Here is a 25,640-nt window from a genome sequence, read left to right as displayed (position 1 = left end):
TCCTAGAAGTACTGTCATATAAACATTTGCTCTTCAAACTGAAACAAAGACAGCTGGGTTTTGTTTTCTGATTTCAAAAATTGGGACTGAAAAAACACTTCTGCAGGCACATGAAAGCTGATGGCCAGATGTTATAATACCCCATGGCAAAAGGGCCCCAGATTTTGTGATTTGTACTTAGAAGGAATATGACTCTGCACAGATCCTATCCTAACAGCTTAACTGTTTTTTTCCCCCTTCTTGTCATGGGGTTTCAGTGAAATATGTTATGTATTAAGAATATATTTTTTCTTATTTTCTTTTAACAGATGGCTATACAACTGATGACATAGAATTTTACTGGCGTGGAGATGATAATGCAGTGACAGGAGTGACAAAGATAGAATTGCCACAGTTCTCTATTGTTGATTACAAACTGATTACCAAGAAGGTTGTTTTCTCCACAGGTTGGTACTGATGAAAAGGGGAAAGGGGAAAGGGTATCTTCTACAAGGGATGGGAAGGAGGTGGATACATGTAACTCTCTGGTGGTATCAGAGGAGACAGGATACAAGATGAATGAATTCTACTGATAATAAGGAATATTTAAAAATCATTTAACACTAAAAATTCCAGTCTCCTCTATGATGAATTATTGTACAAAAGTTCCACACTATTTTGAGTTTGACCTCTTTTTTCAATCAAGTAGAACAAGTAAAGAGTAATAAAATTGTCAAAAGTAAAAAATCAAGAGGGTATTTTGGGACAAGATTTGTGGTGGAGTGGAGGTGGGGAAAATGGAAAAATTTCTGCCAACCTAAATATTTTAACCTACCACTGCTTTGAGTACAGGGATTAGATTCAACTTTGGGAGAGGTGCTTTAGAACTATTTGAAGCATTGGAGGTCGAGTAATTCAAACACTGGTTTGGATTATCCCTATACTTGGTGATAATTCTTCAATACGCTTAGTTGGTGGAAACTGTTAAAATGTTTTAAGGGCAAGTCCACCATGTCAGATAATGAATCAAGCCAAGAAAAGCCAGCTGATAAAAAGACCAATCTGGTAGAATTTGTTTTTGTTTTGTTTATTCAGATTGATTGTGTGTGTTTTAAGAGTACCTCAGTGCCTCTTTAAATAGCCCTTTTCTGCTCTACTGCCAGGAAGCTTTGTCAGACCATCCCTTGGTGCAAAGAAGAAAAGAAAATCAACAACATTAGTGTTTCTGATGGCTAAGCTCAGTCTTATAATCATAGTTTTATGTTTTCTTTGCACAGTTGAAGAAGGGTGCAGAAAAAGATTTTAAATCCTAAGCTATTCATTCAATGACAAATAATCAGTCCAGAGGAACATCTTCTTTGTGCATGGGCCTGATCCTGATCCAGGGAAGTCTAACGGAAATGAGATCTTGTATACACAGCTGATCCAATGTCAGCTGCCTTTACCATTCTCCTTCTGGTGATGTTCCAACTCCTTTTTGTCCAAGAGAGTTACTTGAAACTGCAGCATGATAATGGTGGACAAAATCCAAATGACTGCCAGATTGGAGAAAGGATTGAGGGAAATAGATCTCCACTTCCTCCCAGGCTTCTAAACTTTTAGGATGTCCCTCATCAATGCCTTCATCCCTGAATTTCCTCTTGTAACTTTAGTTCTCTAGTTTAGTTTTAACTTCAGTTAGACCTAAGGAAGCAATATGAAGCTTTCTTTCAGAATATTTGTTTTTTCTCCTTTTCTATCAGTTTGTCTTTGGAGCCATTTTAATGCAGTGCCATGTTTGGGTAATACCCCCCAAATCCCATCACCACCAATTCTTACTCTTGCCTGGAATGAATAAGGCACAGGCTGGGTTTGGAAGGCATTGAACAATAATTGGAGACAGAAATTTCTAAAAAACTTGGGTCAGGTTAGATTGCATAGACAGATCAAAATCATGCTATGTAGGGCTTACAGTGACATGCCAGAGATTCTCTACTTTATTTTGTAATAGGTAGGGAATGTCCAAAGGTTTTTGTACAGAGAAGTGATATGACTAGAGTCATGAATTAAGGAAATTACCTAAGCTGGCATGAGAGGGATGTACTGAGTAGATGAGAGATTGGAGGAAGCAAGATGAATTAAGAGACTATTCTAATGCTACCAGTGAGATGAGATGAAATGAAGGCCAGAGCAAGGTGGTGAAAAAACTGAGAAATATTGCAGTGGTAGGATCAATATACGTTGCAATTTATTGAACATCTGGGAATGGGAAGAGGAAATGTCAAAGATTATTTGAAGGGTAGGAGCCTGAATGACCAAGATGAGCCAATTAGGTGATGTAGTAGTTAGATCAGTGAGCATGGAGTCAGGAAGACCTGAGTTCAAATCCATGCTCCTCACTAGCTATGAGATGGGCAAGTCACTTAACTTCTGCCTCAGTTTCCCCAATTATAAAATGGGGATAATAATTGCACCTATCTACCAGGGTAGTTGTGAGGATCAAATGAGATAACATTGGTAAAGCACTTATCACAGCACCTGGCATGTAGTGGCACTAAATAAATATTTATTCCTTACTCCTTTCCTTCCCATCTTCAAAAATCAAAGTTAGAAGCTGTAGTTGGAGATATCTACCAAATGTCTGTAGGCAATGATGTAGGACTACATCATTGAGGAAAGCCTGTAGGATAGGAAGAAGAGATAAATATAGAGAGATGGGTGATATTTATAGAGCTAATAATTTAGTGGGAATGATTGAGATCAATAAGGGAGAGCCAATATAGAAAGAACAGAGGATCCAGGATAGAATTTAGAGGAGACATCCATATTCAAGTAGTCAGAATGGGAAGAGGATTTGGCAAAGAAGTAAAAAAAGTAGTAATCAGAGAAGAATTGAAAAAAACTCATTGTCAGGAAAGCTGAGGGAATAGGGTTGTCTAGGATGAAGGGATGGTTAGTAATGTCAAAGGCTTCAGAAAGGAACAACAGCAAAAAATTAAATCTCTTTGGACTTAGGTCATTACTGGCTTTGGAAAATGTTATTTCCAGAGTGGTGGGAACAAATTCAGATAGCAAGGTGTTAAAGACTGTTTATTTCCCAACATTCCTAGGAGACAGGTACAGTTATTAGGATTATTTTATGGCTAAATAAACTGAGGTTCATAGAGGTTAAGTAACTGCAGATAGGTGGTATTGTATATAGAGCATAGGACCTGGAATCAGGAAAACCTGAATTCAAATCCAGCCTCTGACATTGACTACCTTTGTGACCCCGGGCAAACTATTTAATCCATTTGTCTCAGTTTCTCCTCTGTAAAATGGTGATGATGATAGCATCTACCTCCCAGGATTGTTGTAAGTATCATATGGGATAATGATTTTAATGTGTTTAGTGCAATGCTTAGCACATAGTAAGCACTATATAAATGTGAGCTATTACTTCCCCAGGGTCACCAGTGTGGAGTCAGAAGTCAAACCTAGCTATCCCCCATTTCAAGTTCACTATACCTAAACCACTTTTTCTTCATCAAAAACTCTGAACTCAGATCCCCTATTCACACAAGAAGCATTTCTTGCCCGAGAGCAATAAGGATCTATAACTATGTGTGGAGAAGAGATGTGCAAGCAGATTGTTATATTTTAATGATAGCAGGCACTTCAAAGATATCAGATGATAGTGATGGTTCCTAAACCTTCTCTTTTAGGCTCTTACCCCAGGCTGTCCCTCAGCTTCAAACTTAAGAGAAACATCGGATACTTCATCTTGCAGACCTACATGCCCTCCATTCTGATTACTATTCTCTCTTGGGTTTCCTTCTGGATTAACTATGATGCCTCAGCAGCACGAGTAGCTTTAGGTAGGCCATTTTCATGTAACTTGATGAATTTGCTTTGCCTTGAACTTATGATGCATGATGAAACCAGATCAGGACATGCTAAGATGATTTGGCTGTTAGGGCTTGGGCAATCTGATTCAGCATTAAATCAATTAAGCACAAATTAAGACTCTTTCATGTCAGAATTAGTTAAGCCTATGGTTTTTGGTAATGAAATTAGTCCCATCATGTTGATGTTATTATTGAGGCATATTTCATATAACGTTATTCACACAATTATTTCATGGTACCTGTTTAACACATATCGGTCAACCTATTTTATGGGTGAGAAACAGAAAAATATAATGGTGTATATTTAATAACTTACAAGATGAAAAAAGATCAAATTCTAAGTCTCTACAGTATTTTGTTCAGAGTTTAGATGGCAGGAGGTACCAAAATAGGCATGCTATTAAAGCAAAGCCATCATAGCTTATCCTATTCTCAAGAAAGTTCAAGTTATTACATCAGAGGGAGGGGAGAGAAGGGGAAAGAGACAGTAATGAATTATGCTTCCTGGGGATTTTGGTAGTAGCAAATTTATTTAATATCAAGATCACATAAAATAATTACCATTATACTGGAAGTAGAACGGCATCAGACAAAAACTTAACTGTGAAGGAAAAGATAGCATAGGAACGTTCCACTGTGCTCCTCAAAGAACATCATTTACTATACACAGAGCTCCTGAGATCAAAGAAAAAGGAAATGATACTTTCCTGCAAACCTCTTTGAGGGTAATCAGGCTTACAAACAGAACATTCTCAGTGTGATTGTCAGAGACGAAATGTCAGATTGTCAGAGAAAGACATGATGATGGAGAAATCATTAATGTCTTAGCATGTCTTATGACAAAGTTTTTCCAAATATGATGATTCAATTCAACTGATACTTAAATGCCCATTCTGTGCCCAGAGCTATGCCATAGGGGATACAAAGAAGAATCATATACAGTCTCTTTCCTCGTGGATCTTACATTCTAGAAAGAATAATAGCAAGGGATTTGAGTTAGCATATTTAATGTAATTTTCTTGTTCTTTCAGGAATTACCACTGTACTCACAATGACAACCATCAATACTCATCTTCGAGAAACTCTCCCCAAAATTCCTTATGTGAAAGCCATTGACATGTATCTTATGGGGTGCTTTGTCTTTGTGTTCATGGCACTGCTGGAGTATGCATTGGTCAACTACATCTTCTTTGGTAGGGGACCCCAGCGTCAAAAGAAAGCAGCTGAAAAAGCTGCCAATGCCAACAATGAGAAATTGCGCATGGATGTCAACAAGGTAAATAATCCCACAATGTTACTTCAAATTATCTCTTTAATTTCCCTACTATAGACATGGTATTACTTGAGAGAAAAAACAAGTATATCATAAGATAGAATTTTAGAATGAATCTAAATCAGTTAAGATAGCATGATCCTCAGTCACTTTTGTCCATTACATTTTTCATGATTATTTGCGTTTAATTTGTTAATTTTAGGCTTAAAGTAATTGATAGTTTTATAACCGATTGAACTAAGAGGGAGAATCAAGAGAGTCCCAGAATCATTAGTCAAGCATATACACCATCAAGGCATATACGCTATCAAAAAAGAATTAGTCTATCTTGTTCCCTGGTGGGGCTGGTTCTCAAATAGATATCTAGCCTGTTCTTAAAATTTACCAGAATAAGAGAGAGCTTATTTCCCTGGATCAGAATTTCAACAAAGCTAGGCTTTTATTGTTGATCCTACACTCTGTTTTAAATGGTTCCTCATGATACAAAGGATATTAGTGCAGATTCTTGCCTCATTTAAACTGTACTCTACAACCTCCTGGAGCAGTGTGTCTGTGTCCCTCACATACCACAGCCAACAAAATATATATTTGTCTTTACTAAAAGATGATTTGATTGGTAGCTTTTCACCGTAGTAGTTAGTCTAAAAAATTGAATGAAGCATATCTCAAATGTGTTTGCTAGGAAATCCATAGAAAAATTATTTCAAAGTTTTCCAATTGTTTCTGAGGTAAGAACACCTGGGTCCATCATAATTAGCTAAAAGGTGATGGTCACAGTGTGCAGAGATTCCAAACACCTCTGATTACTGATTTTATCTCATTCTGGAAGGAGGTCAGAGGCAGTTCCCATCATTCTCCATATAGGATTTTGTCATTACTGTTAATGTTATCACTATCATGAATAATGTCACTCCATTTCTTGTTAAGAAATTTCATTCCTTGGAGTACACAAAATGTAAGCAGTAACTTTCCAAGTTCCTTAGTTCCCAGCAGTCATCTTAGTAAGGGCTTCTGAGGAGTCCCTAGGCCCCCAGGAAGTTCATAGCTAACTTTCAGAGTTCCTGAAATTGGATGGAAAAACATTTATGTCTTTATTTTCACTAACAACTAATGGAAATTTAGCATTTCCTTCAGTGACTAAAACTATTTTAAGAAGGATTCCATAAGTAGGCTTCACCAGACTGCCAGAAAGGCCCATCTCACACACACACACACACACACACACACCACACACACACACACACACAAAGTTAAAAAACCCTGATTTAAGTGTTTTTACTGCTTTGGTACATCCAGATTATAGCATGACTTTGGGTGAGGAGGGGAGAAATAATCTTCCAATGTTATTTGAGCTCAAACAATAGAATATTAGAATTAGATTGAATCTAAGAACATAGAATGCTAGAACTGGAAGATACCTTAGAGGTTATCTCTTCCAACCCTTCATTTTACAGATAAGGAAACTGATGCCTAAATAGATGAAATGACTTACTTAAAGTCACACAGCTCTGAATAGATGGGAATGGATTAGCAACTGAACCTCCAGAAAAGAAAATAATTACAAATAAATCTTCAAGTCACTTTTATTCAATTGATTATGCACGAAAATCCCTTTCTGACTATGAAAACTGAGAACCCTTAGTCAAAGCAAGTATCACTTACTTAATCAGTTGGATTTATACTGCTATTTGAGGTGAAAAATATCTAAGTTTTCATCAGTCCTATGCCCTTTAATAGCTTCATAGAATTCTTTTTGATTATCCTACTTCAATAAATGGAATGTTCTACAAATGACATTTCTATACAGAACTCTATTGATTCTTCCCAAATAGTCTAACATTTTCTTCTTGTGATGATTCTAATTTGCTCCTACTTTATTTTCCTAACTGTATTTCTTCTACCCTTATCTTTTTTATCTTTCAATTACTTCCAGATGATCAGATTTTCTTATACCTCCTCAATTTCTTTTTTGTAGAAATACCTAACTATATATGCACTCCTCTTTCTTTCTCTATCCAATTCATTATATATGGCTGCCCTTTTGCTGTCCTGGCCCTTGCCTCTCTGAAAAATCCCAATATTTTTTCTATACTACTGCTATTTAATACTATAATAGTACATATTGACTATAGTTTTCCAATTAAATATGCACCAAGGTCTTTCACATAAGCTTCTTTTCACTTTGCTCTTTCATGTTACGTAATATGCAACCGAGAATGATGGAGACTTGGGGCCTTGTCTTTATGTTGTGAGTTTGTGTCTTGTCTTTACTGGTAAACTTGAGCTATTTGCAGTTTAAAGGCACTGAGCAGTACTGATTGTACAATGAGATAAAGATGATGTATTAGGGAGAAACTAAGTAAAAATCCCATTCTGGTACTTTGTGGTCTTTTATTGTAGCTTTGAAAGACCATTTGCATTTATTTATATCCAAGCTAACTTTGACCACCAATCCAATCTAGCAGTATCAGTGAACTTAATTAGCACATTCTCTACTTTGTCTTCCAGATTTTTTATAAAGATATTAAACAAAATGGGACCCAATATCGATCTCTCTGGGACCCTACTGGAAACCTCTCCCCAACTAGACGGACTACCAATTACGATTACTCTCTGTATACGGTTAGATAGCCAGTTTTTGATCCATTTATTTGTATTTTTGTTGGAGCCAATTTGTATTAGCTGTTCCCTTAAGATAATGTATGGTGCTTTAGCAAATGCCTCATTGGCATCCAGATATATTCTATCTGCTAAAATTTTCACAGTGATCAATTGTAATAAAGAGACCCTAGAGGGATTATGAGGGGTTGTTCATAATATAGCCTTGTTGTTTACAGCACAAGGCCTAGTTAATCAAATGGATCATATTGAGATTCTTTCTCATCATTAAAAAAAACTGTATTGCAAAGATAAGACTCATGGACATGGTTCCATTTTCATGTTTTCTTTTGTTAGAGGTTAGGGGTGGGGGTTAAATTTTCTTTTATGGGTATTCTCAGTTTCTAATGGTAATGTGTCTTCTAGCCTGAAGTTATATATTTATGTACAGGAAATGTTAAATTTGCATCAAGTCCTTGTCACTTCATTTTCATTTAGTTTTGACATGAATGTTACCATGGCAGATTCAGATCCATTATCATAACAGGTGAGAAGAAACAGTCGAGTTTCTGTCCTGTCAGATTTCTTGACTTCAATGGATTTCCCATAGCCCCCAGAAGAGCCTGATTTTCGGCTGGGGATTACAATATAGTCATGCAATATTCATATAGTCTCAATTTTGGATTATTTTTTCATGTATTCTATAAATTTAACTCCAGCCACATAATAATATTTTCTAATAAGACTTCCCCTACCATCTTTTTGTAAAATTGGCTGTTGTTGACCCTTTTCCTATAAGGACTTGATGCTTAATACTCTTTCATTATTGTCCTAAATTTTCCATGTCTCTTTAAGTTTGTTCCATGTTAATATGTGACGAGATCACAGGCTTCATGATATCTTATTCGCTGCCTTTGATGTTACATTTGCTACTGAGTTCTGCTCTATGTAGGAGTAATTTTAAAATATTTCTTATGACAGTTGAAAGATGGGGCTTCCAATTTATAGGTGCCATATTATACATTTTCTCAGCATTGTTCTTTAGATACCTAAATTTGGAAAGATACTTCAAAGAACATATTGTGTGTTTTGTGGTCATTCATTCATTCAATAAGTATTTATTGACCAGCTATATTAGCTCAAGGGTATCTAATTCACAATGCTGGTGTTTTCAAAATGGAGCTTCTATTTTACATTGATGAAGTAAATCGAAGCCTCAAGGATTCTTCTTTGAATAAATTAAATCTTACTCATGTAGAATGCAATGTATGTGAGAAAATGTTCAGATCTGTGTTGAAAACAGTTGAAATGGATGAAAATATACAAAAACTAGAGGGTCAGATTTCTTTAAATGACTTTTCTACTTTTAAGTTGACTGTTACTTCCATTTTGATGTTCAGCAGCTTTCTCTGATTATGAGGACATTGTATATAGAAAGTTTATTTTTCTAGGGCACTAACTGCTAAATTTGCTGGCTTACAAGTCTTAATGTACCTAATATACTTGGTGATTTATATTTATTAATATCTTAATATTTTAATTTATTTTTTGAGTTTTTGAGACTTATTACCTAATTTGACAAAATGTGGTCTAGAACTTAACAGAAAGTGTGTTTGCCTAAAGGTTCAATATCATTCCTTGAAATAAGCGTTTTAATATCTTCTTCATTTAACTATTTTACCTTTTATCAGTTTGAAAATTTTCTGACTCTTTCTTTTCAGTTCTATGTACACGAATGCATATGGATTACTTGTGTTCATTTTTATTGCATACGTAATCATGAGTATCCAAATTGCCTAGGTCACAGATACTGATCAGAGTGAAATGTGGTATAATTAAAGCTATACTGTGTAGCCACATAGCAACTTGAAAAACTTGCTTTTAAAAAATTAGATATACAAATCTTATATTTCAACTAAGAGTCTGAATAGGATATGCCCACATTTATCTTTTTTTTCTTCCTTCCTCTCAACTCTTCTCCTATTCAACTTTATATCATTAGACCAGAATAATTCAGTAATTTAGATTAACAATCATTTACTAAGGTGAGCATGGTAGTACATACCTGTAACCCCTGCTACTAGGGAAACTGAGGCTGGCAGATTTCTTCACTCAGGAGCTCACAGATTAAGCCAAACAAGTGTATGCACTAAGTTCAGTATGATCCTGTAGAAGGAAGAGGGTCTCAGGATGCTGAAGGAGGGGCAAGCTAGAAATGGAACAGGTCAGAGTTCCCATGCCAGTCAGAGTGGGATTGGGCTGATAAGTAATTTGGCATTCAGCCCATAAATAACTTCTATACTTTGAGCCTGGGCAAAATAGGGAGAACTAGTATTTGAAAACAATAATAACAAATTATTTACTGAGCATATTCTAAACAGAAAGTGCTGTGCTAGAAGGGCATATTGAGTTTTGTGGGAGAAATAAAAATGAATAAGAAAAGACCTCTACCCTCAAAGTATCTACATGCTAGCAGGGAAAGTGTGGCAAATAAAAATTATGTAAAGAATCCTTCAGGACTTCTTCTAAATATGGATCCTCATGGTGGGGATAAAGCCATAAAGAAATTAGGTATGATAGGACAGGGGTGGAACTGAGGGAACAGCACCAGAATGAGAGTGCAAAGGTGACCCACATTCTAGTCCTCACTAGGCCAGTGTCTAGCAATGAGAATGTGTGGAACTCTTTGCAAGGTCAGTACTCTGACGACTCACTTGCTTCATCTATAAAATTAGAAAGCTAAACTAGATGACCTTTAACATCCTTAGTCAAAACATTCTAGTATTCTATCATTTCATTTATTCCCATTATCTAACCGGCAGGAGAAACAACTTAGTGGATAAGAAAACTGGTCCTGAAAGCAGGAGTATTTGGGTTCCAGGCTTGCCTCTAACACTTAATTAATATGTGATGCCAGGCAAATAATTTTTTTTCTCCATGTTCTAGGTTATTGTGGGGTTAAACTCAAATAGACATGGATCCCTGTGAGCTGCATAATGACTTTAAAAAAACAAAAATTAGTATTATATTTTATTGTATTTTCATTTATTTTGTTTAATGTTCCCTAATTCCATTTTAACTCGACTGGGCTGCACTCAGGAGTTTTGCACTGCAAGTTTTACTTCTCTGCTATCAAATGCTTTCTAAGATTCCAAGATACTGAGAAGATGCCAACTTACATGGTTAAAGAAAGTTTCTCACCCGGTATTTCCTATACCAATGCAATAGAAGGTCTATTCCCTATCCATATGATGCCCACTGAGATAAATAAATGAGGAATTATTAGCCCATTTTATAGATGAGGAACCTAAAGCACAGAGTGATTGATCCATAATCACATAATGAATCAGTGGTAGAGCAAGGACTGTTGAACCCAACTCTCTTTTATCTTACTTCATTGTTCTTTTCCCAATACTATGTCAGTATTTTTGGAAGTTCTAGTGACTTGTAATTAGTGAGTCAGATTTTTATTTTCCCTCTTGCTCAGTTAAGAAGGTGCAGCTTCACGTTTACTCACTATTTCCCTTAAACCAGATTCTCCTGGAGAGATACATACATACATGCATGTGTATGTATGTGTATATATGCTTGTGTGTGTATTGTGTGTGTGTCCTCTGGTAGGGTCAACTTGGAAACCACACTGGCTTTGTCTACCTGATCCTGCAACCATAAATGTAGTAGATAGAATTGGCATGTGAAGCCATCACATTTTATATACTATCATTTGCCATGTTACTCTCAGCACCAGGCAAAGTCATGCCTGAAACATAAAGGAAGGGAAGGAAGGAAGGAAGGAAGGAAGGAAGGAAGGAAGGAAGGAAGGAAGGAAGGAAGGAAGGAAGGAAGGAAGGAAGGAAGGAAGGAAAGAAGGAAGGAAGGAAGAAAAAGAAGGAAAGAAAAATAAATTTTTAATGAGAAATGAGGGATGGATGGAGTCCCATAAATGCTCAATCATGGAAGCCATGGCTTCTGGATGCTAAATTAGAACTAGGTACTAAGATAAAAGTGAGTTATATAGTATGTGGTTCAAAGAGTTTATTCTTGAGAAAAAGACTAGGCAAAGCCAACAAGCTGCATAAAGGATGCTGCTGTGGCATTCATTTGCAGCAATGGGAATTGCATTAAATTTTTATTAACCATCACTCTATTAATATTAAATTATTTTATAAGACAAAGTGGCTAGGATGATCATTAGTTTCCCAGAGAAATTAGATCTCATTTTATAAACACTGACAGAGAAGGAGCCTGCAGTAGCTCCAGATGCTTATTTAATCGGTACAAGGGATTTCTTGGGAGATATAACACAAATGGACCCTAAAATCGGGTCTTTTGCTAAATAAGCTTGCAGTTTTCCTCCCAGCAGATTTCTGCAACTTTCTTTCACTGCAGTAGCCACCGTTAGTCGGTTTTGTATCCCTCAAACATGCTTAGTGTCCTACACTACTGCATCTTTGTTCCTGGGAGCTCCCTTATGATTCATACCCTGGTGAGAACTAGGTTCCTACCTGGCTGCTGTGGAGCTCTGTGTACTGCTTTATGCACTCCCAATTTGACATACCACTGGTCTATACTTTGTTGACCACATAGTACACTGTGCTATGAAGGCCAAGGTTATGAGTCTGAACTCTTTGTGGATCAGTCCAATTTGTTTTATTTATGGTTGTTATAGACTATTCCACCTCACCTGAGCTATTTGGCTGAGAAATATTAAACCTGGGTCACAATAGGAATCAAAAGAAAGGCTATGACTCTATTATCAAAATGATAATAATAATTCAGCAAATGCTTATTGAGGACTAAGCTTCAGTAGGAACTGCCAGAAACAAAGGCATATAAACACGTGAAAAATCAAATAATAGTGTAAGAAAACCACTTACGAGATTAAATAATGTAGTGTATGAATAAGTGCCCAATGAGAGGTAGAGGTAACAAGTTGTGTGAGTTCAGAGGAAGGTAAGCTTTCTGATCTCAAGGAGCCAAAGTTCTGTTGGAGTTGTAATATGAAGATAAGGACTTGATTTGTCATTTCATTTGTAAAGGGAGTTTGTGGATGTTAAAGCTCCATCTACCAAAACAAGTCAGCACCATTCTGTAGCTTATAGTGTTTGAGAATTGACATGTGCACTGAGTGGCTGTGATTTGCCCAAAGTCGCACAGCTGGTATGTGCCATAGACTGAAGGCAAAAAGGGCAGATTGGAAACAGGAAGAGAATTTAGAAAGAGGAGAAAGGGAAATTTTATACATATACATACATACATACACATATATATATGTGTGTATATATATATATATATATACACACACACACACATACATATACATATATGCATATGTATGTATATGTGTGTATGTATATAGAGAGATTTTATATATTTAAATATGTATGTTTTATATGTGTTTATAATATATATACATATAAAATGTGTTTATAATATATATACATATTTGTAAGCACATACATGCATATATATACATATACAGTAATAAGGAAGAATTGAGAGGATTTTGGAGACTGGTTTTGGGGGAAGATCTAGTAGAGAAGGGAGAAGAGTAGAATAGCAATATAAATAACATGCTATAAATATATAATATAAATAACAACTTAAATGGATATTTCTATACACAAAAGAAAATGTAATTTCTGTTTAGGCTGGGCTATAATCTTTTTTGTGAGTTTGAAAAAGAATTCCAGAAATCTATTGCTATTACTTGTCCTGTTGTTTCCTAAAATGTCATTTTCACACTTGAGACAGATCTTTGGAAAGATGAGTTAAGGTTTACTTTGTACTTGGCATAATTTTCATGCAAATAACTTTCAGAACAGGGTATAGGTTACTCGTAAGGGAAGCCTACAGTGCTAGTCTCAATTAAGAAGGAAAATTTTCTTCCCTGGCACCAAAGGGTATAAAATGTAGCCTAACCACCTGATTTACCTAGTTTTCTTCAAGGCTGAGATCATATGTCTTCCTACAGGCAGCCATTTCTGAGGCCCTTAGTTGTTAGTACTCACTGGTTTCTCCTCAACTTATCCTGAAGATATTTATGTATTTGCATGTTGTGTCTGCCATCAGTAGACTCTAAGCTACTTCATGGATAAGATTGTTGTTGTTGTTGTTTTAATATCACTAGGACCTAGCACCACACCCTCACCATACTACGTGTTTAATTTCTATAGGTTGGATTGGTTTGGATTCAGCCCCCAGTGAATACAACACATATATACTCAATAATTAGGATTAACTCAGTCATCCCCCTGAGCAATGTGAAATACCAAGGTTATCACAGACCATCCCCAAACTCCTGGGCAAGCTTGGTCTGAGCAATGACATAAGCATCTCAGCAGCAAAAACATCATATAATATAGTATTGAGTTTGATTTTTGGGTACCATCATTTAGGAAGGATATCAATGAATTGGAGAGCAACTAGATGAAAAGAACTAGGATGGTGAAGGTCTTCAAGATCATGCAGAATAATGATGAGTTTCAGGAATTTGGCTTATTTTAGCTGAGAAAAGATTTATAGGGCATTATAGGGCTTTTCTTCCAGTGTTTGAGATTGGACTTGCTCTTTTTGACATTAGAGGTCAGAACTAGGAGTGATGTGAGAAAATTGCAAAGAAGCAAATTTTGTTTGAAATTATGTTCAATGTAACATTTTGATCTATCCAAAAATGGAATGTTTTGCCTTGAGTGGTAGTGAATGACCATTTTTCAGGTATATTGTAAATGTCTTTTTTATTCAGGAATGAGTTGTAATAGATGACATCTGAGGTACTTTCTATGAAAATCCACTAGCCTATCCCATGCTAAGGATTTGAGAATGGAAAACCTCACAGAAAATCTATCAGATTTTATCTTTCCACCATGTGCCAAGTATTATACTATATGTTGGAAATTAAAATACAGAAGAGAGGTAGACCCTTCCTTTGAGATAGATGATAGAGGAGTGATATGCAGATATACATATATGCACTTATAAATAGTGTGTGTTGTGTGTGTGTGTGTGTGTGTCTGTGTGTGTGTGTGGAGAGAGAGAGAGAGAGAGAGAGAGAGAGAGAGAGAGAGAGAGAGAGAGAGAGAGAGAGGAGTTATAGCCGGGAAGGGATGTTTTGGTTTGAGAAGTCAAAGGATTGGTGATTTAGTAGGACATAGAACATAAAGATACTCTCCAGAAGTAATGGCAGTAATGGTTTAATTACACTTTTGAGAACAGTGTAGATAAAATGATTGTCTGGGATGGGAAGCATGATCAGTTCTGGATCTGGCTAGATATAGTAGATTATGGGAATCTGTGCTTATTCATTCATCCATCAGCACAGCCAACACCAGAACAGGTATTCCAAAGCTGAGTGGATTAACTCCCCAAATACATGGTTTCTCTGTGGATCTGGTGGAGCAGAGAGTAAATTTGTAAGACAGACAGGGGTCATGAACATGGTTGGATGAGAATAATGTCTTTTGCCTTAAGACCAGCATCATCACAATTCTCTGCACAATATATTTCACTTTGTTAGTCCTCATGAGAACCTCAGACTTTCCTACAACACACCAATCATGTTCACATATCCTGGAAACAGGAAAATAACCCACCTTGTAGCTCCAGGGTAAGCCAGAACAATATGAAATTGTCCTTAGGCAATCCAGTGAGGCAAACTGACCAAAGGAAAAAGGCTAAGTTGGGAAGAGCAGAACCTTTCAGTTGGAGGAGAGAATAAGAAGGTATAGATACAGACTGTTTTCTCCCCTTCTTGTGGCTATGAGTGACTTCTTGGGTCAACAAATCAATCAGCAAATATAAAACACCTATTCTATATCCAGCCCTGTGCTAGGCAATTTGAACTATATAAATAGGGATAAGTCATAATCTCGGCCATTGAGGAGCTTAAAACCTAGTCATGGACTCTGAAGAGTCTTTACAGAAATGATCACTTTTGAACCTTTCCTCGTGCTTTTCACTCTCAATTAAAAAGTGCTTCTATCTCTTATTGCTATACATCCTTCAAGGGCCAATTCAAATACTACCTCCTCTCTGAAGCGTTTCCTGATCACTGGAATAGAAAGTGATTTCTTTCATCTGATCTCAAAGTATTTCATTTTTTTATAAACACCGTTTTCTACTTTGATGCTTAGATCAATCTGTTATCTCATTGACATGGCTACTTCCTCCACTGTTTATAATCCTGTATAGTTTACAGTCCTACCATACTGCATTCTACCATGCTTTTTCATCCTTAGCAACTCTTCACCATGTATTCCTTTAAATACCCAACATTCTCTTTGCTTTCTTCTAGAACTCTTGACATTTTATGGATACAAGTAGAGAACGTAAGACAACTGGTAATCTTTGTTGTTGTTGTTCAGTCACATCTGACATTTTGTGAGGGTTTTCTTGGTAAATATACTGAAGTGGTTTGCCATTTCCTTTTTTAGCTCATTTTTCAGATGAAGAAACTGAGACAAACAGAATAAAGTGACTTGCCCATGGTCACACAGCTAGTAAGCGTTGGAGGCCAGATTTGAACTCAGATCCTCCTAACTCAAGGGCTAGCAGTCTATCCACTCTGCCACCTAGCTGCCTTTACCTTGCCCTTCCTCTTTTCCTAGTCATACATCTTTTTGATGATATTCTTTATATGACTTCTGCACAACTGTTCATTGGTAATTTTTTGAAGTCTATTTTTTCCCAACATGTTTTCTTTATTGTTATTTGAGTGACATGCAACTTTCATTCTTCAGACACTATGCTATTCCCTGAATTGAGATATGAAGTATCATTGGAAGAACACTGTTCTGAGAAGAAGGGGAAGGAGGAGGAAGAGAAAGAAGAAAACGAGAAGGAAGAAGAGGAAAGAAGAAAAAAAAAGATTTCAGAGAGAAACTTATAGTCAATAAATACTCAACAGCTACCCACCTTGCTTTCCTCATTGTATCCAGTTCTGAGGCCCATTAACTATCTGTCTGCAGGTTTATCTTAGATATATGTGTTCTTTGATCATCTCTTCATCTGTATAGGTCATTCATCCAACTCCATATTAGTCTAGCCAAAAGTCATTCCTAATCTACTTTTTTCCTTGGGTAGATAGCCCAAACTTGTTTGAGTGATCATAGAACTCATTTAGGGGACTCTGCAGAGTACCTCCCCAAAAGTAGGGAATCCTTTTGGATTTCATTTAGATTTTGTACTGAAAATCCACTGTAATGGTGGCACACACCACGGACCAAGCTGTTTCGTGCTTTCTCTTGTATTAATGACCAGAGAGTCATTGAACAAAATTCATGTTGTTTCATCTTTCAAGGGATCCTGTATAATTTTAACATATATGTTGGAAATACTTTTTTTGGAAGAAAACCTTTGTCAGCATTTTGCTTCACTAAATCAAATGCTTTTTTAATAGTTAAGTAAAAAGTACAGTGAGATTTTGTATTTTCTATATTTTTCAACTAATTTTGTGACCATAAAAATGTGGCCTCGTATTCAATTCACTTTTCAAAAGCTTGCTCTTCCATTCTCATACCCTCATCAAGGATACCTTCAACCATTGTATAAATTTTTATCATAAAGATTTAGTACATTTGGAGAGGTAGGCTTGTAGGTCAATCATTACTGATATTTTCTTCAATGATTTTTTAAAATACTATTAAAGTCTCTGTCCCCCACTACCCCAAGAACTGGATATCTTCTGCCTCTTTTTGATATCTAGAAAATTAATATTTTAATCCATTCAAAATTATGTCATCTTTACCACAGAATTGTCTTATGTCCAAACTTGTTGGTATTATATTTTCCTATGTGCTTGTTATATATAGCTCCACTTCAGATTGACAGACCCTCAAGGGTAGGGATTCTGTGTTACCTTTGTAGTCCTCCAGAGTTGAGACAGAAGATCACTGATTTTAAGGTCAGAAAACCTGGGTTATATTCCTAGCTCCAACACTTATAAACCATTTGATCTTTTCTGTCTCTGAATTTCAAATTCCTCATATTTAAAATGGGATTCAAAATACATATAATTTATGTGTTGTGTATAAAGGAAAGAAGTGTTCTAAAAAGCCAGTGCTAACTGCCCATCTTCATCTGCTTGTCATATCCTCTACTTCTACCTGCCTCCATTTCCAGTTATCTTTTACATCTCTGTCAGTACAAAAAGAAACAAGTCTGAGAGAGTACTTGGTATAACAATTAGCATCCGAGATTAAGATGACCGAAAGAGACCTATCAGAATAACTGGTGGTCATCCACTTCCTGAGTTTATAAGACTGTGCCTTTCTGATTCATTGATACCCCATGTTCTGGAAATTCCACTTATTTTCAATATTTGCTATCCTTCTAATCTCAGGGCCAAGGATGAGAGTAACAACTAAAACTAAAAACTGTATGCCAACTTAAGTACCGTATTTTAGGGCATGGGAGCAGAGAAGAGTAGATTCTCCACTAGGCAAGGGTTCATGAGAGAATCAGTCACTAATCTTGTACTGGCTACACTCATTGCCTACATTAGTAATTCTACATTTCTTTTAAGGACACTTAGTGGTTGGTGATTTCACAGTTCTGCTCTACAACTGCCCTGTACTATGTGGCCTTAGAACTGTGACTAGGTGTCACTTTGAGTTATTTTAGCTGCAATAATAATGGGCTTGGGAGTCATTACGATTGTCATTAACTAGTTACTCTTCAAATATGAGAGCAGTCAGGAATCTTTAATGAAAGAACAAAAACACCCTAAGAAATACCCAATGTCCTTCCTGGAAATGAATTAACCACCAAACTAGAAGAGGTTTAAAGATTGTCTAATTAATTATTCATATTTTCCTGATGAAGAAATTGGGACCAGCTAGAGATGTGATTTGCCTAAAGTCACATAATTAGTTTCAGAGCCCACCCTAGATCCTGTGCCCTTTGGCTACCATTCCAATGGTATTTCTACTGGATTAGCTGAAATATGTTTCTCAATTTTTGGCTTTGTTTCTACAGGGAGTAGAGTAAGAAATGTATGAAAAGTTTGTTCTGCAAGTTCTAAACTGAGGTGGGATACTGAGTGAGTGACTGAGTGAACATTGCTCAAGAAGGTTGTAGAAAGAGTTCATGTTACTGGTAGATGTTGAATTATCAATCATTAAGCACTGATTATGTGCCTGCCATGTGCCAGACACTGTGTTAGGTACTGAAAATGAAAGGAAAAATTAGTGTCTGCCCTCAAGGAACTCATAGGGAGGTAACATGTAGTCAGATAGATAGATAGATAGATAGATAGAGAGACAGACAAACAGACAGACAGACAGATAGATAAATTTAGTCTTTTGTTGGTTTTTCTGAGGGGAGGTACTAACAGCTGGGGAGATCAAAAAAAGGCTTCATATAAAAGGTATTGCTTGAGTTGAGTCTTAAAGGAAACTAAGGATTCTGATGGAAAAATATGAGGATGTAGGCATAGGTGACAGAGAGGGCAAAGGTGGGACATCGAGTGCCTTCTATAAGCAATTGCAACAAGGCAAGTTTGACTAGATCAAAATGTGTGTGCAACATTGACCACTTTAAATCAAAGTTTGCCCCTTGCCCAACCTAAAAAGTAGTCATTAATGAGAACATAGTCTAGTGGAAATAGTCCCAGACTTAGAGTCAGGAGAGTTCTAGGTCAAGTTATATTAGCAACTATGATACTTTGGATGTCATTCATTGTCCTTAAGATAAATAATAACATCAATAATAAATTATGTTAAGACTTAGATTACTCAACAGTCTAGTGGGATAATTATACCTGTTCTACCAGCTAACTGAGCAAATGTGAAGAGAAAATAATATGAAAGATATAAAAATGCCTGTATAAAAGTTTAAAGCCCAAACAGATATAAAGTATGGGGCTTGGTGCAAAGTGGACCTACTGTCTGTAATTCTTCTCCTTAGGGCTTTGAGGGGGTGTCTGAATATTCTTGCCATCTTGATAGCCTTATTCCCTTGATCCTTGATGCTATTGAAAATGGTACGTTACGCCTCACTTCTCACCTATGTCCTTGAATTGAATTTCAACTGAAATGATTAAAGCCTGCTATTTTCCATCATGGACACTTCTGATACTGCATATTTCTTTATTTTTCTGTAAGGGATGAGGTGAGAGAGGATGGGAGACAGAGTAAGAACTTTCTTACTTAAGGTGGGGGAAATGGAAGAGGAGAGAGGGGAGAGCAAGAGCAGGTAGCATGAGTGCCATAGTCCTGTCAGCTGACCTGAAGGAGAAATTAACCTCATGTGTAGTGACCAGATTCTGGTCTTTTGACCAGACTTAGTAATGCCAATTTGTCTTCATAGCCCTGTATGTATCTGTGTATACAGGTGTAATAACTATGTGACTATTCAATCTAAAAGGAAGTATAGTCTACAGCAACCAAGGATGAGCTGAGGAGGTAAAGGTTCAAGAGCTTATTAGTTATATTAATTTCTGTGTGATCTTGGATAAGTCAGTTGAGTTCTCTTTGCTTCAGTTTTGCCTACCTGTAAATGTAGGTACTATTATCTATACAAAGGGGATATTGAGAATAAAGGGGATTAGCAGATATGTGGAGTTTTATTAAACACAAGCGCTAAATCTAAATACAATGGGTTACTATTATAATGTGACCAGTTTAGATGAGCTTATGTTTACATTGTTGTAGTGAGGAGGAATTTTTAAAATATGGATGAAAACAGGTCACTTTCAATGTATAACTTCTAAAAATGATGATGATGATAAAATTCTACATACAGATGATTTCAGTTGAATGTGGGTAACGTTATAAAACATAAGTGAATATGATTCTCACTTTTTATTTTAGTGAGTTACTAGTCACTAGTATAGTATGGCATAGTGAGAAAACTTGAATTCCAGTCCCAATTCTATCATTAATCACTGGGTGACCTTGGGCAATTTACTTAGCCTCTCTGAGCTTTAGTTTATTCATCTATAAAATAAGAGATTTGGACTGAATTATGTTCTATATGTTTTATTGGAGTTCTTCACTACTTAAAGTCCTACTCTGATGCTACATTATTGCATGGAAGTCATCCTAGGTTCTTGCAAACTTTTTTGTGCTAGATGCTGGTGGGGAAAGCATTAGGTTTAGAGTGAGAGGATGTAGATTCAAATCTTGGCCTCACAACATTCAGCAAATCACTTACTATTTCTTGATTTCAGTTTCCTCTTCTAAATAAAAAGGTTTGACTAGATGATCTCTAAGCATCCCCTCCCACCAGCTCATTTATGTCATAGGAATGTAACACATACTGTGGAATAACTATCAAGCTGGGTCCCCAGTTTGTCTTTCACATCCCTTCTGAGTTCTAGGGGCAACCCTAAGGAGTTATGGGTAGGGAGTGGTTCTAATATTATAACTCACAAGCCCTCCACTGCTATGCTTCCCTCTGTGATTATCCATGGTTATCAATTAGCCAAATTAAAATAGCATTTTAAATGGTGCATTTATTAAGCTAGTGTGATAGTAAAATTGGTATGCAACATCCCTTCAAAAATCTGCAAAATGTTCTCCTATCAGTATACTTGGAATGCAAAGGAATGTAGGCTCATGCTTAGAGGGCACCCATGTTAAAGATCTTTGTTGCTGGAAGTCCTTTTATGCCTTTCATGGGATACTCATGAAGAGTTTCCCTTCATGAAGGAATGCTTATGAAACATGAGATAGCTTCTTTTCTGGGCTTGTTATAGAGTGCTGAAGTTCCTTTCCTCAGTACGTCAAGTTCATCCTTGGCTCCCAAAGCAGTCACTGAGTCAGGTGTTCCAGAGATTGTGCTAAAGCTAAGATGTCAATGAGGAACCCAAATCCTTTGGTCTTCTGAAATTTACAAGGTCCTCCTCTGGTCAAAGGGAACAAGAGAAAGGCTTTGGCCAATATCTAAGGTGGGGACAGGTCTGTTTTCTCTACCTTCACCCAGTAAACGTTTATTTCTCTGGGTCTTAGCTGGAAGGCTTCAATTCTAATTTGCCAAATGCTTGAGTAGTTGGTTCCATACTAGCTAGCCAGTTTTACGTAAGCCCCACAGGATATGACAAGGTCCCTCAATTAATCTGAAAATGCTACCTATGTGGAATCACTGAGCTCCAATGGCTTTTAAGAGCTTCTAAATTGATCAAGGCTTTTCCATATTTAATCTAATGCCTATGATTGATTAATGGCTAGGCCTTATTCAACACCACTATCAGTTCACAACTGTGATTGATTGATTGTTCTCACCTGACAAAGACATCAGGGTGTAGCATCTTGCCTATTTCAGTTAGATGGAGTAGTTGATCGATTGATTCAATAGCTCTCCACACTTAGAGAAACAAAGGATGTTAGAACTGGGTAGGGAATGAGGGAAAATTGGAGATCACCTAGTTAACATAGATGGCATGCTTATCAGATGTATAACACACAGAAAATGTTAGATGACAGAATCAGGACCCAAGAAAATCTTGTCAAGCTAGAACTATAGATCATATCTAATAATACGAAATTTAATAAGCTAAAAAGCTCCATATTTTTGTTCAAACAAAAAAAAAGTTGCATAAATATAAGATTTTTACTGGGATGTTAAATGTAAACACAAGGGTGAAAATAGTCCCAATATACTCTGCCCTAGTCCCACCATGGGTGAGGTATTGTCTTCATTTCTGCGTGTCTTATTTTTGGAAGGGCATTGACAAACTGGAGCATATCTGGAGAAGAACATCCAGGATTGTAAGGGGGAGTGGAGAGCTTCACATATGAGGAACACTTGCAAGAACTGGGGTTATCTATTCCAGAAAAGAGGACATGACAACTGTCTTCAAGTATGTGAAGCACTGTTATAGGGAAGAGATATTAGAACTGGATCCAAAGGGTAGAACTAAGAGCAATGAGCAGAAATTACAACTTGATAATAAAAAAAATTCTCACCAGTTAGTGTTGTCCAAGCAGTTAGTGTTGTCCACTGCCTTTGACTACAATCCTTGAAGAAGAGGTTCGATAACTACTCCTAGCACTGCACCTGTCACATAATATGTATAAGAGATATGTAGAAGGTGAAAATACATGATGGACTAGATAAAGTGACATTGTTTCCAACCCAGGTTTGGTTGGCTTACTTTCATCCTGCTTGTCATCCCTGTCCAACTCCACAAAACAGAAATATAGCTGTATTTTCAGTTTGAGGCCTTAGTTTGAATCTTGACTGAAGCTACTTGATTAACCTTGGACAAGTCATTGAATATGTGAGCCCAAATTCCCTCATTAGTTTAGAAAAAGATTGAACTAGATGGTCTCTAAGGAAAAATCCAGCTCTAAATTCTCTCATCCTATGACTTATTCACAATCCCCATAGTTCCCAATGAATTGTCACGGACCAGTTGTTCCATACACATGTTAATTGCCCCTGCACTGGGAGTCAGGAGACATAAATATGAATCCTTTGGCACCTTATTGGGCCAAGGAGCAAAGCCACTTCAGTTCCTATGTAAAAGTCAAGGTTGAAGTAAATAATCTCTAAAGTTTCTTGAAACCCAGTCAGTCTGAATCAAAGCAATCTGTTGTGTGGGATGTAAAAATCACTTTTGTAATGCAGACATTTTATTGTTTTGTTATCTCCTATGAAGGGATTTGGCTGGTACTTATATTTTCTATCGTCAATCCTCAGTCAGTGAGCATTTAGTAACCATTTACTATGTGCAGACACTGTGCTACCTAGCTGCCATAGTTACTTAGTGAGACGTTTTGCTTAACTTCAACAGCATATTAATGTCTAAAAGATGGCTATCAACATGTTTCAAAGCACAATTATTTGTGTATGTGAGTTCATGGCATATGACAAAAACCATGTCACTTTTTCCAGTTGTCTCTCAGGCTCACACAGATACCAGATACCAGTGGTTTGTGTGTGTGTGTGTTTGTTTTCTTTCAAACCCCAAGATAAACCATTAAAGCAGATGTGAGAAGGATGGGCATGTTCCATAGACCTCATGGAGACTGAATAATCCCCTTTTTGCCTTCCAAAAGGATATTTATTATATGCTCACAGGGGCCTCTTTGTACAGAAGGTCCTGTATATGTTTCCTTAGCCTATGAACAGAAGAAACTATAGGAAATGGTAGATAAAAAATGGTATTAGGTTAGGGGAAGACATGGGAAGCCAATTTAAGACTGTAAAAAAAAGTTAGACCTGGAGATTACTTTAACTACTCTCATATATATCCTCTAGAGAGAAGAAATTTTCAGATAGTGACACTAAGATGGGAAGGGTTTTGGCATCTTCTTTCCCAATGTCACATTACCTTGTGGGAGCTAGGAATTAAACCTGGGGCTTTTGGCTCTCATCCCAGAGTTGATCCTGCCAAGATCCCTTCAGAATCCAAACTCTTTCTGCCTCTAAGGATGCTACATTAGCAGGCATGTTAGATAGTCTGTAAATATGAGAGCATTCTCTCTAACCACTGAGCAAAATTAATGTTCATATGTGGCTTTTCAAGTCCAAACTCTGGGCACAGGAGAAATGCAGGGGGATTTTAAGGTCCTAACAATGCTTATGATAATCTGGATCATGAACTCTTGTTTGAGGTCAGCATTTGATCTCCCTACATCTTGCCCAGTCCTGTAATGCAGGAATCATGTCTACTTCTACACTCATCTCTTTAACCATTCCTGAACTTCTCACTTGTTAATATCCTCCTCCTTGTTAAATTACCTTATATTTGTTATGTATGTACATGTTGTATTTTCCAGGACAATGTAAGTACCTTGATGGCAGGGCACCATTTCATTGCTGTATTTGTATCCTCAGAACCTTGTGCCTAGTACTTGCCACATAGTAGATGATTTTTATTTGACGGATGATAGATTATTGAATTTATTGACTAGAATAACCCTTCATTAGAGATGTGATTTCATTATCTTGTGCCTCTCTGCCCCCGTGCAAATTATAATCCTTCCAAACTTATTCATGAAACTCTTATTCTAATGAAATTCTTGGCCATAAATTTTCATATATTCACCATTGAGCGTTGCCCCAACTCATTGGAAGTCTTTCTCTATTTATTTTTATATTTCAGACATAAGTGCAACACATTGACCCATAAAACAGATGGTAACAGGTTCCATTTAAGCAGTTTCAAGGTTTACAAAATGTTTTAAATTCATTATGCCCGTTGATCCTCACAACAACCCATTAAAGTAGGTAAGGCAGATAATATCAGTCCTGTTTTAAAGCTGAGGAAACTGAAGCTATGGCAGTAATTGCTTTGACCAGAGTCATAAAACTAGCAAACGCCAGTGATGAGAATGCAACCCAGGTCATCCATTTCTCTTTCCACTGTGCCATGCTTCCTCTCAGGTTTAGAATCAAACCATGGGTTTCCAATAGGCCAGTCACAATTTACCAGTCATTGTTGATGTCTCACCTGGTTTATCTATCTACCAAATAACAGATTTCTATTCCCTCCTTTCCACTGTGGCTCCCAGGGAATAAGAATGAAAAATTGATCAGAAGCTATCTCTTTATTCAAGGGTTTGAGGGAAGAATGGAGTACTACTGTAATCATTTCATGGTTGCTTTCCAACTCTTTCTTTGGAAAAATATTCCACATTTTTTATGTGGGGCAGAAAAATTGATTAGAAAATAGTAAATATGAAAAGGTCCATTTGGAAAACTCTAGTGAGGCATCCCCATAATGCATTAACATGTCTGAACCTACTAAGGAAAATATAGACTCAAAGATCCCTATCCTGTGTGCGATTTGAGTCACTGAGTCAGAAAAAAAAATGGACTTGCATAGTGTAGAACTCCTCAGAATCAGCTAACTCTCCTAGGTATTAAAGCCTTTTTGAGTTATTGGGATTGGACAAAGTTGCTTCACATACCTACTTCTCTGGAATTGGTTTAAAATATGGTTTTGGACACATTGTTTTAAAGTGGCTTTATTCCAT

The 25,640-nt window shown here is 36.7% G+C and overlaps 1 protein-coding gene across 2 annotated transcripts in view; it reads left to right on the top strand.

The window, feature by feature from the left end:
- Window positions 1-25,640, top strand: part of GABRB2 (gamma-aminobutyric acid type A receptor subunit beta2) — a 261,118-nt gene that overhangs the window by 217,423 nt on the left and 18,055 nt on the right. Inside the window, exons 6-9 of one of the 2 annotated variants that reach the window (XM_020992408.2) lie at window positions 309-446; window positions 3,663-3,815; window positions 4,877-5,121; window positions 7,627-7,740. In XM_020992408.2, the coding sequence (XP_020848067.1) occupies window positions 309-446; window positions 3,663-3,815; window positions 4,877-5,121; window positions 7,627-7,740 (650 nt within the window). The remainder of the gene's footprint in view (window positions 1-308; window positions 447-3,662; window positions 3,816-4,876; window positions 5,122-7,626; window positions 7,741-25,640) is intronic. The other variant, XM_020992409.2, reaches the window with a different exon arrangement.

Source organism: Phascolarctos cinereus, unplaced genomic scaffold, assembly GCF_003287225.1.
Source record: "Phascolarctos cinereus isolate Bilbo 61053 unplaced genomic scaffold, phaCin_HiC Scaffold_2;HRSCAF=192, whole genome shotgun sequence".
Taxonomy (NCBI): domain Eukaryota; kingdom Metazoa; phylum Chordata; class Mammalia; order Diprotodontia; family Phascolarctidae; genus Phascolarctos; species Phascolarctos cinereus.
Note: the sequence above shows the minus strand (reverse complement) of the source record. Positions and strands in the feature narration are given on the sequence as shown.